Genomic DNA, 14624 nt, shown 5'->3' with positions numbered 1-14624 from the left:
ACTCATTCCTTAAAAGTCAGAGTCAGTCAAAGGTGACATATGTGTGTATTTTACTTATCTCGTGGTCGAGATAAGATAAGTCGTGGCCACGAGATACTATATATGTCGTGGCCACGAGTTACTAAGTCTTGGCCACGTGATACTATGTCGTGGCCACGAGTTACTAAGTCGTGGCCATGAGATAGGTAAGTCGTGGCCACGAGATACTATGTCGTGGCCACGAGTTACTAAGTCGTGGCCACGAGATAGGTAAGTCGTGGCCACGAGTTACTAAGTCGTGGCCACGAGTTACTAAGTCGTGGCCACGAGATAGCTAAGTCGTGACCACGAGTTACTAAGTCGTGGCCACGAGTTACTAAGTCGTGGCCACGAGATAGCTAAGTCGTGACCACGAGTTACTAAGTCGTAGCCACGAGTTACTTAGTCGTGGCCACGAGATAAGCTAAGTGACACAAATATGTCACCTTTGTGCCACCGTTTTATCTTGTTTGCATACAGATTATCTTTAGTATTTTGGTATGTTGTTTTGCTTGGTTTGTGTGGTATGCAATCCAAAAGCTTTCCAAAATTTATATGCTTGTCAGGCCATTCAAAATATATCAGTGTTGTTTTGGATGATTCATGAAAACTCTTTATTTTGATAGTTTTTTTTTTATTTATTTATTTTCTTTAGAAATACTTGCTAAGGTAACTCTACTGAATTCAAACAAAAACAGGTCTTCTTCAATATCAAAGAACATGTTCATGGTCATGGAAAGTACGGATTTATATTAATGTAAATCCGTGTTGAAAGATAGTATTAATGAATGGCTCTTTTCGTAAAAAAAATCGTTTTCGTTTAATTAAAGAAAATGCTCGGATATGTTCGGTCTTTTACGTTCGCCATGATTTGCCCTCCCGCACGTAGTTAGAAACTGTCAAAAATACGCAGAGCACAAGCCGTGTGCGTTCTGTCTGCCTGCTTTGTTACCTCTGACTACCGTGTTACTAGTCAGGTACCGTATAGCAATAGTTATTGAAGCAAATATGTTTGATTAAAGTTCACATTATGCTTATAAACATGTTTTACAAGTGGGTGGGGTAAACAGGTAAAGGCAGCACGAATTACCGAAATATACCCAAATATTGCCCAAATATACCCAAATATTGCCTAAATATACCCAAATATTACCAAATTATACTAATAATAAATGTTTTATACTAAAAAGTGCTGTTTTAATCATGAATACTATATACACTTTCACTAAGATATAATCAAACCACTAACAAAGTTTGCACTCTTACCCTATGCTACGACCGGATGTAAACAATACGTTCGCACAGGGCATGCGCGGTGGTTAAATCCCACCCATTTTATTCGATTAAATTCTAGAACAACCACTATTTTCGGTTTCAATTTTGTTGACAAGGAACAGTTTGAATCAACGTAAGCGTTAATTTTAATTGCAATGTCGAAAACTTTGCACTACACGGCGTAATTTTCATTACATATCCGGTATTATCACCGTCATAATAGTTTTTATTCCAGTCGGTCAAAATGACGGTACACATTTACATGTAAACAAACAGATTTAACTTCTTAGACAATTTAAATAAGGAATGGACACACAGTAAACTCTGTTACAACGTAAAGTATATTCATAAACCTGTTTGAGAAAAATTGTCTCCGTGTTCAAATAAATTTCAAAAACGGGAAAAAAAGCAGTCTTTTACCGATACCCTGCAACAGAATCTTATCATTCTGAAGAATTAAATTGACTTTATAACGCTCGTGTACAATTATTGATTGATCGATTTTCATTATATTTATTTTGTAATACCTATCATTCAGTATGCGATCAAACAAAACCAAGTTTTCCTACATTCAAGGAAACTGTAAGTTAGGACGAGCTTTCAAAACGAACAGGTAGCAATTTCCAACACGCTTACTGAAACTCCAACATGGCGGCTCAACGTGGCTCATTTGCATAATTTATTCATAAACGCAGGAGCATAGAACTTTGTTAGTGCAAACATACCCAAATAAACATTTTCCTATCATTGTGTTTTGAACCAAAATACTGTATATGTACTCTGTTAAAGCTATTTTTTTTTAAATAACATGGACACTTGTAAATGATATGAAATTTCAACAAAATTACACCTTAAAAATGTTAATCAGCGGAGGAAGGTAGTCCAGTACTGGTGTAACTCTCCAGGAACGCTGGTTAGGAAACTACCCGCCTATATGACTGAAATACTGTTGGGAAAAGGCGTTAAATGAAACAAACAAAACAAACAAACACCAAGTCTGTCCAAAGTGAAAGTAGGCCAAAATTCGTATTATATGATAAAAAAGTTTACAATGTAAAATGATGAACCATTTGAAAGTACACTTCCAGGTCTATGTTTTAAGGACATGAAATCATGAAAAATGTACTTGGTCTTCAGAAATGTAGCACATTCAAGGTAAATATTCTTATTGTTATCATTTTTAGCTCGACTTTTCTATGAAAAGGGGAGCTATCCTACTCGCCCCGGCGTCGGCGTCGGCGTTAGCGTTGGCGTCACACCTTGGTTAAGTTTTTCGTACCACCCCACTTTATTTCAGAAGTATTACAAGTATGGCTTTGAAACTTACCATACTTGTTCACCATCATAACCTCCATCTACAGACAGGAGTACAATAACTCTGTCAAGGTTTTTGACAGAATTATGGCCCTTTTTTGACTTAGAAAAGTGTATTGAGCTTGGTTAAGTTTTTTGTACCACCTCACTTTATTTCAAACCATTGGAGGTATTGCTTTGAAACTGACCATACTTGTTTACCATCACGACCTTCATCAACAGACAAGAGGACATAACTCTGTCAAGGTTTTTGACAGAATTATGCCCCTTTTTGACTTAGAAAATACATTGAATATGGGTAAAATCCACTTATTGCCTTAACCCTTTGAGATATTGCTTTGAAACTTTTAATGCTATTTCACATCATTACCACCATCTGTACGCAAGAGAAGGTAACTCTGTCAAGGATTTGTTTTAAAAATTAAGGCCTTTTATCGACTTAGAATCTTGGTTAAGTTTTTAGTACCAGTCCACTTTTTGACTGAACTGTTTGAGATATTAATTTGAAAGTTGGAATACTTGTTTACCATCATGGTCCCAAAACATGGGCAGGAGAAGGTAATTCTGTTAAGGATTTTATTTGAATTATGGCCCTTTTTGACTTAGAAACTCAGTTAAAATTTTCATTCTTGTCCACTTGTTGACTTAACCATTTGAGATATTACTTTGGAAGTTGGAGTTCTTATGTGCCATCATGAGACCTATCTGTAAGCAAGAGAAGATAACTCTGTGAAAATGTTTCTTGATTTGTACTTAGAAATTCCTAGTTAAAGTCTTGTGTGCCCTTAACTGTCAAAGTTTTGTTTTATAGGCAAGCACTAAAAAAGTCGAGCGCGCTGTCCTTCTGACAGCTCTTGTTATTTCTGTTTTTAATAGTCTTTAAAACATAGACCTGGAAGTGTACTTTCAAATGGTTCATCATTTTACATTGTAATCTTTTTTATTATATGAGTTTTTGGCCCCACTCGGACTTTCCGCATACTAAGAATATATACATATAATAATAATATATAATGTTACTCCATCTTTACATCAAAACATATACACGACAATATGTATTGCAATATATTGCAATACGCTTCGGCAAAATGGCAATATCAGGGCTCATCCTGGGGGGAAATTTTAGGGAGAAGTGACTTCCTCGCGAAAAATAGGGAGAAGGGAAACAACCCAATGTGTATGCATTAACATGCATGGCTATATGGGCTGGCTATATACATCCTTTAACTATAATATAAACACAATTAATCTATTTATCAGCTATTTATAAGCTTTCTCTAAATATTTGTTTATATATTTTCATGTAGATTTATTGATAATAATGTGTAAGAAAAAAATATGATGAATAAATCAATTTTATATTTTTACTTTCCTCACTTTTAATAGAAGATAAAGTTACATTGGATATTACCCTGTATGTTGTAATGTCACATTTATGTGCATATAATTATACTTATAAAACAATTTTCAAACATCGCAGAATATGTAAAATATGTACTGCAAACATTTGTGCACATTATATTTGATCACTAAAATTATATACATTCATTTCTTATTGAAAAATTTGACTGAGAAATTATAGAAAATAAATTTCTAATTACCTCCCTTTATTTTCATGAAATGTTAAACTCGTAATATCTTTATAAATAATGCTTTTTGAAATTTACAATATTGATAAATCTTAATCTGAGCGTCATATTTATGACATTAAAACAAATATATATATATTGAAACAATAAGAACACTTCTTTCCTGACAAATTTTGTTGTTATATACATGTACACATGATATACGACCGATATGTAGCATGCCGATCATGATTCGTAGTTTTTCCGGGATGTCGTGCCCACGTGCGTAAGCTGTGTCAAATTTGGCATTTCTACAAAGATAACAATGCCAAACACTCTCACTGTCTACAACATACCAATCGTAAGATTTTTGCGAATTGGCTTTCTTAAATTTTCGCGTAGGTAACTTTCTTTTACTGCTAGGTTTGGGCATTTCGCCCTGTAGCCATGACGTGAGCGACATAACAATTTTTCGGACTGAAATCATTCAAAACTATGATTAAGTTTTTAATCCGGTCGCTGATCATTAATGAAATTGATTATTTTTAATTGACTAACAGTTTTGTGATAGCCGTGAAAAACCCATTGCACATCGCCTTTTCTCGGGTTAAACACCGCGTGTCTATATCAATTAGGGAAGATTTACACGTGTTTAGATGATCGGGAAAAAACAATCTATTATTATCGCCAAATTCCGTATTAAACTCGTCACACAATTATACCCGTTTCGGGCCGATGCTGTCATTATTTACTGTTTAGAGTAGGCGGTCTATCGCTTTGCATACAGGTAGAAGGGTAGTAAAAAGCGACGCTCTGATTGGATAATGATAATTAGCAGTCGTCATATGGGCGGATACAATCTCTGCTCTTTACATCGCCAAGTAATTACTCTTTGGGAATTAAGATTTTATCGGCGATGTTGACTTCTCTTTGATCATTTGGGAGAGCGAAATGGAAATATACACGGCGAAGTTTTCGCCTGAATCGCCCTTCCGGATGAGCCCTGAATATATATCGCAATACGGTTTTTGCCTTATTGTTACACCCCTTCGCCCTCGTGATATAAATTACAATTCCTCACATCCGAATGACAAACAGTGATGTTATCAAACGATGATAAAATCACTGATTTGGATATATTATTTTTGATTCTAACACGACATTAACAAATAAATGCTGCCATACCTGATAGGAAGCTAAATTGAGCTTGATTTGTTTCCGTACTTAAATATTTTAGCACATCGCATTTTTAGTACTTACATCACATGTCTAAATATAGAATATCAACAGTTATTTTATTGCATAATAACTCACACTTTCGGTTCTTCTCTGTTCAATAGGGAAAAATGCGGGTCATGTTAGAATTTAAGTTAGAACGCCATTGTTTTTAATGCTTATGATTTGTAGTTTTATTTGTATGAAAGATGAATTATTAAATCATTATTTTTAATTAAGCACATGGAATAAATACTGGTTTCCTAGCAGTTTCCGTCCCCTAGCAGTTTTCCGGCCGTTTATCATTTTCGTCCAGTGCAGTCTATTTTTACCAGTAAGGCATCATCATTACTTCATCAATCAGAGAGACTGTTAAACAGCATTTCAAATAGCACAGCGATTTATATGTTTTGAAGTTCTGCCTGTTGTTCAAAGTTATATAAGAGAACTTGTGACTTTAAAAAATAATCAACACCTGCATAAGCAAGACACTATTCTAGGTAAATCAATACTTTGGAAAATATTTTTACAGACGACACGGAAAAGGTTGGGAAGTTCTGTTTGTCGGATAAAACCATCTTAATATTGCTTTATGGTACTGAATTATATTCAAAATAACAAAGGTCCGGAAAACTGCCATGAATTTTGGAATAAAAGTGAAAAAAGGTGTTACATTTCAGGCCTATATTCAAATTATAAAATGAAAGTGCAACATTAAACACATGGCAATGCTGGACAGGTACCTAACTTTGTCCTGTCAAAGTTTTGTACCCCTCCTTAGACTGATTTTTATTTTATTTGTTAAAAAGTGTGATTTGTGGCCGGAAACTGCTAGGAAACCAGTAATTATAAATTTAATGGCGGAAGTAGCTTGTTTTTGTCAATTTCAAGAATAAACACATTCTCACTAGAACCCTGGCGTTGTGTGTTTATGTGTATAATTGTATTTTTAAATACATAAATATCGACCATAAAATTTATGTATATATGTGATAAATATTGAACATTAAAGCACAATCAATTAGCCTAAATTAAAGTCTATAAAGGGGCTGACAATAGAATTTTAGAATGCGTTTCACGGGACATGCAAACTTTCCTACATTTGTAAATGACTCCCAAACTTCTACTGTTAGTTAATTATTGAATTATAAGAGCCCAGCAACAATTATTTTCAGTGCATTTTTCATTAAGTTTTAGGTGTTGAAAATTAAACTTATTGAAACACAAAAAGATGACTATAGTAATTATGTAAACAATTTCAATTAATAGTATTCAACTGCGACTAACCGCTCTTTTTTTCTCGCCATCTGAAGATGACAAAGATCAATATTTGTACTTTCTTTACTTTACCCAACATGGCGATTACTCTCTAAAAAGTAAACATACGAAGATAATTGCTATTTCTTGGTTAAAATCCTCATTTAAAGTCATAAAATAGCAAAGACTTTCTTGAAATATTAAAAAGTGCCGTACAGCTAGACAATAAAGTGTGTCCTAGCCACTTCCTAGTATAAATTTATAATTAACAAACACTCTTATACTATTAATGCAAATTAAATGAAATGTTATATGATTGATCATACATCAAGTAATTGCTCACATTAAATGGGTTGAATGGTTTTGGCCTGAGTTATGGCCCTTGATATGAAAAAAAGACATCCTGGCATATTAATGACTTTTGTGTCTCCTGCAAAACAGTAGTTGCAACTAAGGGGAGCGGTGGCCTAGTGTTAAGGTGTCTGTCTCTCAACCCAGAGATCATGGGTTCCAGCCCTACTCGGGTCACGACCATGTTGCAAGAACTTGTTTCGCAATCGAGCTAAAATAAATATGTTTAAACCAGTAGTTGCAATATGAATTTGGCTATCATGACATCAGGCAACACATGTGGTCACTGATGGCTCTTATTATTTTAAATATCTATAAAAATGCTGTACAACTAGGGTATACAGTAATTATGCCACTTCTGGTTAGTAGTGCTGGCACATACAACTAGCCACTTCAGGGGTCTCAACTATAAGTATTACTATTAAAAGTTGACACATTCCATATTTATAGTATGTAACTAAGAGAATGCATGACTTGAATGAATATACAGGACTTGGATTTCATCATATTTTTTGATTATGTGTTTTCAGAGAGCAGCAATGAAATTCTTCACATGTGATAATGCTTTTCAATTTACATGGGACCAAGTTGTGGCTGGGTTTTGGCAAAGATATCCAAATCCAAACAGGTTTGTCCAACTTCCATAAAATTATTTTTTTGTTTTATTGTATTTGTAATGAAAACATATGCAAATATTTACAAGTCCTTGGAAATCAGACTCATAAATTGTTAGTTGTCTTGTCTATTTCCTTGTTAGTCTGCTCACAACGTTAACTATACCTGTACAATCTTCATTCTACAGCCTTCATACTTGAACATAACATACCTCTGAACAAGAAACACTTCCAGTCATAGTGAACTTTCAACCCTTCTATAAAACACTGTATGTATGAAATGTCTGTGTACAATCTGCAATTGTACTTGTATAACATATTAGTACCATTTTGTTTTGGTATACTCTTGAATCAGCTACGTTAGAAAATGTCCGGACATATTATTTGTTATTATATGATAGCAGTTATCCACAAAGCGGGCAGGGGAAAATAGGAATGGCATCCCTCTGTTCGTCCGTAACACTTTCATATCCACTCCAAAACTATTAAATTTTTTTAATAATTTGGCATAAGTGATCACCATAATGAGACGATGCACAGAGCACAATAATTTGGTTGCTTCCCCCAAGGTCAAGGTCAAATGTTAAAAAGTCTACATTTTGTGTTGACTCCATAACTTTCAAACTGCCAAAAAAAAATTGAAATAACTTGGCAAAAGTGATCACCATAAAGTGATCACCATTAAGAGACAATATGCAGAGAGCAATAATTGGGTTGCTTTCCCAAAGGTTAATTGTTGAAAAGTGTACATTTCTATCCGCTCCATAAATAACTTTTAAACTGCTGAGTTTTTTTTAAAAATAATTTGGCACAGGTGATCACCATTATGAGATGATATACAGAGTGCAATAATTGGGTTGCTACCCCCCAGATCAAGGTCACACTTGAAGGTCAAGTGTTAAAAAGGCTACATTTCGTGTCCGGTCCATAACTTTTAAAGCGCTGAATTTTTTAAAAAATAATTTTGCACAAGTGAGCACCATTATGAGACAATGTGCACAGCGCAATAATTAGTTTGTTACCTACAAGGTCTAGGTCACACTTTAAGGCTACATTTTGTAACGATCCATAACATTTAAACAGCTGCAATGTTTTTAAGACTGATCACCGTTATGACACCATGTGCAGAGCACAACAATAAAGTCACTACCCTCACTCAAAGGTTCAATGTTCAAACATCAATTTTTAATGTCCGCTGTATAACTTATTGACAATTCAAAGGTTTTTAACTTATTTGGCAAAAATGATCCCCACCATGACACAATCTGCAGAGCACAACATCCGGGTTGCTACCCCCAAGTTACATCCAGGTTGCTACCCCCAAGTTGCATCCAGGTTGCTACCCCTAAGTTACATCCAGGTTGCTACCTTCAAGGTCAAAGTTATATGTTCTCATTAACTTTGACTTTATGGAATATTTTAAACAACTTGGCACAAAAAATCACCATCATTAGACTATGCTTATGATATGCATGGCACAACATCAAGGTCATGGTTAGCTAAAGGTTAAGAAGTACACATCTCATGTTCCCTGTGGAAGGAGATTTAGCTGTCCTTCAGACTGCCAAGTTGACAGACAAGTTCCAACTTTGGGTTTGTGGAGCAAGGAATACAATTAATACATCAATTAAATGAACTTATTTTTGTGAGTTACTTCCCTTGCACATGTTAATGTTTTATTGTCTGTCTGTTTTTCAGTAAACATGTCCTGTCTGAAGATGTTATTGAAAGACGAGTAGAAGGCACTCAACTGATTACCAAAAGGCTTATAACTAAGACCAACAGTTTACCAAAATGGGGAGAAAGGTTTGTGCACGGTCTGAACAAAGGTGTATATCTCGTGGAGGAATCTATCCTGGATCTTAAAAATAAAACATTTGTGACATATACAAGAAACATTGTGCAACAAAAAGTTATGGTATGATATTTTTATTTATACGCAAAATATACAACAAAATATAACTCATGGGCACCTCTTAGTCCAGATCTTTAATATAAAGTATATGTGAAGCTGACTGAGGTCTTAGTAGAATCTCTTTATTTGAATGTAAGTGAATCTTTACTAAAGTTTTCGATAGCATTAAGAGGTTTAATTATGTCTCCCCCACCTCGGGGGGAGACATATTGTTTTTGCCCTGTCCGTCCGTCAGTCCGTCCGTCCGTCAGTCCGTCCGTCCATTCTTCGTTTCCGGACGATAACTAGAGTTCCTATTGACCTACAGCCCTCAAACTTCATAGGATGATTGGTCTTATAGAGCTGATGATCCCTATTGTTTTTGGGGTCAGTAGGTCAAAGGTCAAGGTCACACTGACCGTTGGTCAATTTCTCGTTTCCGGATGATAACTAGAGTTCCTTTAGACCTACAGACCTCAAACTTCAAAGGATGATTGGTCTTATTGAGCAGATGATCCCTATTGTTTTTGGGGTCAGTAGGTCAAAGGTCAAGGTCACAGTGACCGTTGGTCAATTTCTCGTTTCCGGATGATAACTAGAGTTCCTTTAGACCTACAGACCTCAAACTTCATAGGATGATTGGTCTTATTGAGCAGATGATCCCTATTGTTTTTGGGGTCAGTAGTTCAAAGGTCAAGGTCACAGTGACCGTTGGTCAATTTCTCGTTTCCGGATGATAACTAGAGTTCCTTTTGACCTACAACCTCAAACTTCATAGGATGATTGGTCTTATAGAGCTGATGATCCCTATTTGTTTACGGGTCAGTAGTTCAAAGGTCAAGGTCACAGTGACCGTTGGTCAATTTCTCGTTTCCGGATGATAACTAGAGTTCCTTTTGACCTACAGCCTTCAAACTTCATAGGATGATTGGTCTTATAGAGCTGATGATCCCTATTGTTTTTGGGGTCAGTAGGTCAAAGGTCAAGGTCACAGTGACCGTTGGTCAATTTCTCGTTTCCGGATGATAACTAGAGTTCCTTTTGACCTACAGCCCTCAAACTTCATAGGATGATTGGTCTTATAGAGCTGATGATCCCTATTGTTTTTGGGGTCAGTAGGTCAAAGGTCAAGGTCACAGTGACAGTTGGTCAATTTCTCGTTTCCGGATGATAACTAGAGTTCCTTTAGCCCTACAGACCTCAAACTTTCATAGGATGATTGGTCTTATTGAGCAGATGATCCTATTGTTTTTGGGGTCAGTAGTTCAAAGGTCAAGGTCACAGTGACCGTTGGTCAATTTCTCGTTTCCGGATGATAACTAGAGTTCCTTTTGACCTACAGCCCTCAAACTTCATAGGATGATTGGTCTTATAGAGCAGATGATCCCTATTGTTTTTTGGGTCAGTAGGTCAAAGGTCAAGGTCACAGTGACCGTTGGTCAATTTCTCGTTTCCGGATGATAACTAGAGTTCCTTTTGACCTACAGCCCTCAAACTTCATAGGATGATTGGTCTTATAGAGCAGATGATCCCTATTGTTTTTGGGGTCAGTAGGTCAAAGGTCAAGGTCACAGTGCAGTGGGGGAGACATGCGCTTTTTTACAAAAGCATCCTCTAGTTTTTTTATGCTTTCACATGTGCAGAAGTACGAGTATGCATTTACACCCAGTGCCAACTGGGCAAGGGATTTAATAAGTCCAAGGGCTCCTGCAGATGTTAATGCATGAAAAAAGGTGAATAATGTCTATTCTTATATAAAATCATACATTTTATAAAATCATACATTTAATTTGGTAATTTCCAATTTCTTTATCAGTTTTTCATACAAAGAAAACTGTCTTGTCATGCTGTCCATGTGCTAGTTCAATGTCATTTGACAGTTATATTTTGATAATGAAACTAATAGGGAGGTCATTGCAGAAAGCTATTATTTATGCCACCCAGAGTAATACATATAAAAAAAACGTGCAACAACAGCATATGCTCACATTATTTTGTCCCTTTCAACATGTTTTCTTCTCTCCTAATGTATGCCTTGATGCACAGTTTTTGCTAATTGACCCAGCTTAATCATATTTATATCTGTAACAAGTATCTGTATCAATATAATAAAGCATAGGCAAACTAAGTTGATATTAATGCAGGTATTGTTTATAGTTTTACAGATTTTGCATCATGATTTTATTGCAGAGTGTCGAGGAGAAATGTACATACACACAACAAGGCGATAATTCTGAAACAACACAGTGTACACGGCAAGTCTGGGTGAATTCTGGTGTACGAACAATATCAAGTGTTATAGCGTCATTCGGTATTCAACGCTACAAGAAAAATGCTTCCAAAGCTGTAATTGGCTTCGATTATGTCTTAAATAAACTCTATGGACCAGAATCGGAGGCTGAAAATAAAGTTATTCCTGAATCGAGGAAAGAAAAGGCTAAAGAGTTTGCTAAAGCAAAAGCAGATTCTGTAAAATCTAAATTACCGAGACCTCGGTTGACATCTTGTCAGAATGACGGCTCATGAACATTTCTCATACAGATTCATTGCAAGCTTGATTTGAGCCGTGTCACGACAAAACCAACATAATGGGTTTGCGAACAGCATGGATCCTGATCAGACTGCGCGAATGCGCAGGCTGGTCTGGATCCATGCTGCTCGCAAACCCATTATGTTGGTTTTGTCATGACGTGGCTCATTTCATTTTTTTTTTTTTTTTTTTGTGTGAAAAAATTGACAAAAATTTGTGTATTAGACATAGGTTTGAAAGGCAGCTTAATAAAAGGTACTGTCATACTGGAATTTAAAGATACAGTACAGACTGTTTAAAAGGACCTGTATGTATTTTTCCTTTAGTGTTTAAAGATAAATATAATGTGTCAGCAGATTGTCAGTGCAGTCAGTAGTTAATGTTAGCCAGTATTACACTTGCAGATATAGTTTACATGTTTGACATGGTAATGTGTAATTATAATAGTATATAAGTGCTAAAATGTGGGTTTTGTTTTTGAAGAAAATCTTTATATTTTGTTTTACTGTTAACAAGTATTATATTGTTCATGTGTAAGACATCAGGATTATTTCATTAGTCTGTTTATTCTGTTATTCAAATTTCATTATCTATCGGGGTAGTCCTTGTTAGTTTACTAGGGATAGTGTTTGATCAATTGTTTGGTCTAGAAAAAGACATGGGATATACATGACCCTTTACAATGCATAGTTATGTATTGTACATATCTGTAGGCATTTACCTTCTGTTGTTATTTCATGTAAGTTTATTACCTCCCTTTGAACATCTAGAATATTGCTACAATTTGGTGTTTTATCAAGACAAATTGATGCTGTTTGGTTGAATGATAAAATTAATGTGTTTAGAGCTTAATAATTGCTTTAAATATTAATATAGCTATTCAGTTAAATTTTCATTTATATTATTTTTAATAACAGATTAAACATTGCTAACATAAGCTAACATTAGCAATTACAAATTTTCCTTGATTTTCTCATAAAATAATCTTGAAATAAATATTCATTGTACAAGGTAAAATATTCATAAAAACATAAACCGGTGATTTGTTGTCATTTAATAATGGTATAAAAGTTAGATTTACCAGTTATTTTTAAGTTCCATGTGATTTGTAGTTTATAGTTATTTCCATTTAGACAGATAGAAGTTTGTAAATGTCTATGTTGCCATAAATGTATTACCATAGTTACATATTACTCCATACACGTGCGTACATTTATCCGGAACATTCCAGAGTCAAGTCAGTGTTGGTATCTGACCTCTAGTCTTCAAAATGGACTTTCTTCACAAACTTGCAATTGTAATAAACTTGAATTTACTTTTCTCCCAACAATGTGATTTTACTGATTATTGCTATTTTAGAACAGAAGTATTAGAAATTGGAGTCAATGTTGATTCCTCTAGACCAGGGTTCGTAAACCTGGGTATTAAACTGTAAAACCAAATTCAGTGGGTCTTAGTTGGTAATGCTTATGATAGCGAGTAATGCTCGCTATGGTAATTACCCTGGTGGTGAGGGTAAACAAACCCGAAATACACATACAGGACACTGAATTGTCAAATCTTTGACCTGATTTAGAAGGTGTAGAATTCCAAGATGTTTTAGAGTTTCTATGAATACAACAATTTTTTAGCATTTAATTTTAACTCATGTTTTACTGACAGAATACAATGATTCATTGAATGAGTATTTGAGAGACATTTCGAGCATTTTGTTTTACAATGCCTATCAGAGATGTAATTTTTTTACAAATTAATATTTTTGGTTCAGGATAGAATGCTCTTCTAAAAGTCTTAAAATCGGTGTATAATTCGATAAATGAACAACATTCGTAGTTATTTTTGAGAGATAAATAACTTTTGTTGGAATAATTTTCTAATTATTAATATTTGTAATTTTGTTTTCAGTGAGATTGATAGATTAGATCATTTTTTGTGCTAACATTTAAATATGATATTTTGAATACCAATTAATTCACGTGATGTAATATAAGCCGCGTCACGACAAAAACAACCTAATGCGTTTGCGACCAGCATGGATCCAGACCAGCCTGCGCAGTCTGATCAGGATCCATGCTGTTCGCTTACCAACTCCATAACAAGTAGAGAAACCAATAGCGAACAGCATGGATCCTGATCAGACTGTGCGGATGCACAGGCTGGTCTGGATCCATGCTGGTCGCAAACCCATTATGTTGGTTTTGTCATGACGTGGCTCATATTTTGAATAACAATAAATTCATGTGATGTAATATAATGTTTGTCTTTTTATCCATTTGCCTCCAGATCTATATGTGTGTATTTTGTGTGGTGGTATAGTGCCCTCATTTGATAGAACTATTTCTGAACGAAAAGAGATAGGAAAGTTTAGTTTTATAAATAAAAACACTATTACACTGACTAGCATACATCAGGTTTTTGTTGTATATAGGAATTACAAGCTTTATTGTTTTTCTTTTCTTCATTATGTTTAAAAGCAGTTCATGTGATTAATTTTGGATATTTAAACATAAACTACATATACTAGTATATGAGTTTAAAGGGTTACAAACAGACTTGTGCATTTGCTTTGATATTTGCTATAATATACA

General features: G+C 34.9%; 1 protein-coding gene across 1 annotated transcript; it reads left to right on the top strand.

Moving 5' to 3' along the window:
* Positions 1–854: 854 nt before the first annotated feature.
* LOC132723823 (PRELI domain-containing protein 1, mitochondrial-like) lies at positions 855–14030 on the top strand. Its single transcript, XM_060708613.1, has 4 exons — positions 855–995; positions 7529–7626; positions 9311–9530; positions 11697–14030. The coding sequence occupies exons 2-4, from the start codon at positions 7538–7540 to the stop codon at positions 12030–12032; spliced, it is 645 nt and encodes a 214-aa protein (XP_060564596.1). The 5' UTR covers positions 855–995; positions 7529–7537; the 3' UTR covers positions 12033–14030.
* The last annotated feature ends 594 nt before the right edge of the window (positions 14031–14624 follow it).

This window comes from Ruditapes philippinarum, unplaced genomic scaffold, assembly GCF_026571515.1.
Source record: "Ruditapes philippinarum isolate M1 unplaced genomic scaffold, ASM2657151v2 ctg175_1_1_1_1, whole genome shotgun sequence".
Taxonomy (NCBI): Eukaryota; Metazoa; Mollusca; class Bivalvia; order Venerida; family Veneridae; genus Ruditapes; species Ruditapes philippinarum.
The sequence above is the reverse complement of the archived record's forward strand: the minus strand, read 5'-3'. Positions and strand labels throughout refer to the sequence as shown.

Bases quoted from the DNA above. Each gene is read 5' to 3' on its own strand.
- LOC132723823 (XM_060708613.1), top strand. From the start codon at position 7,538: ATGAAATTCTTCACATGTGATAATGCTTTTCAATTTACATGGGACCAA. The intron at 7,627-9,310 runs GTTTGTCCAACT...TCTGTTTTTCAG, and splicing joins AGATATCCAAATCCAAACAG to TAAACATGTCCTGTCTGAAG. The intron at 9,531-11,696 runs GTATGATATTTT...ATTTTATTGCAG, and splicing joins TTGTGCAACAAAAAGTTATG to AGTGTCGAGGAGAAATGTAC.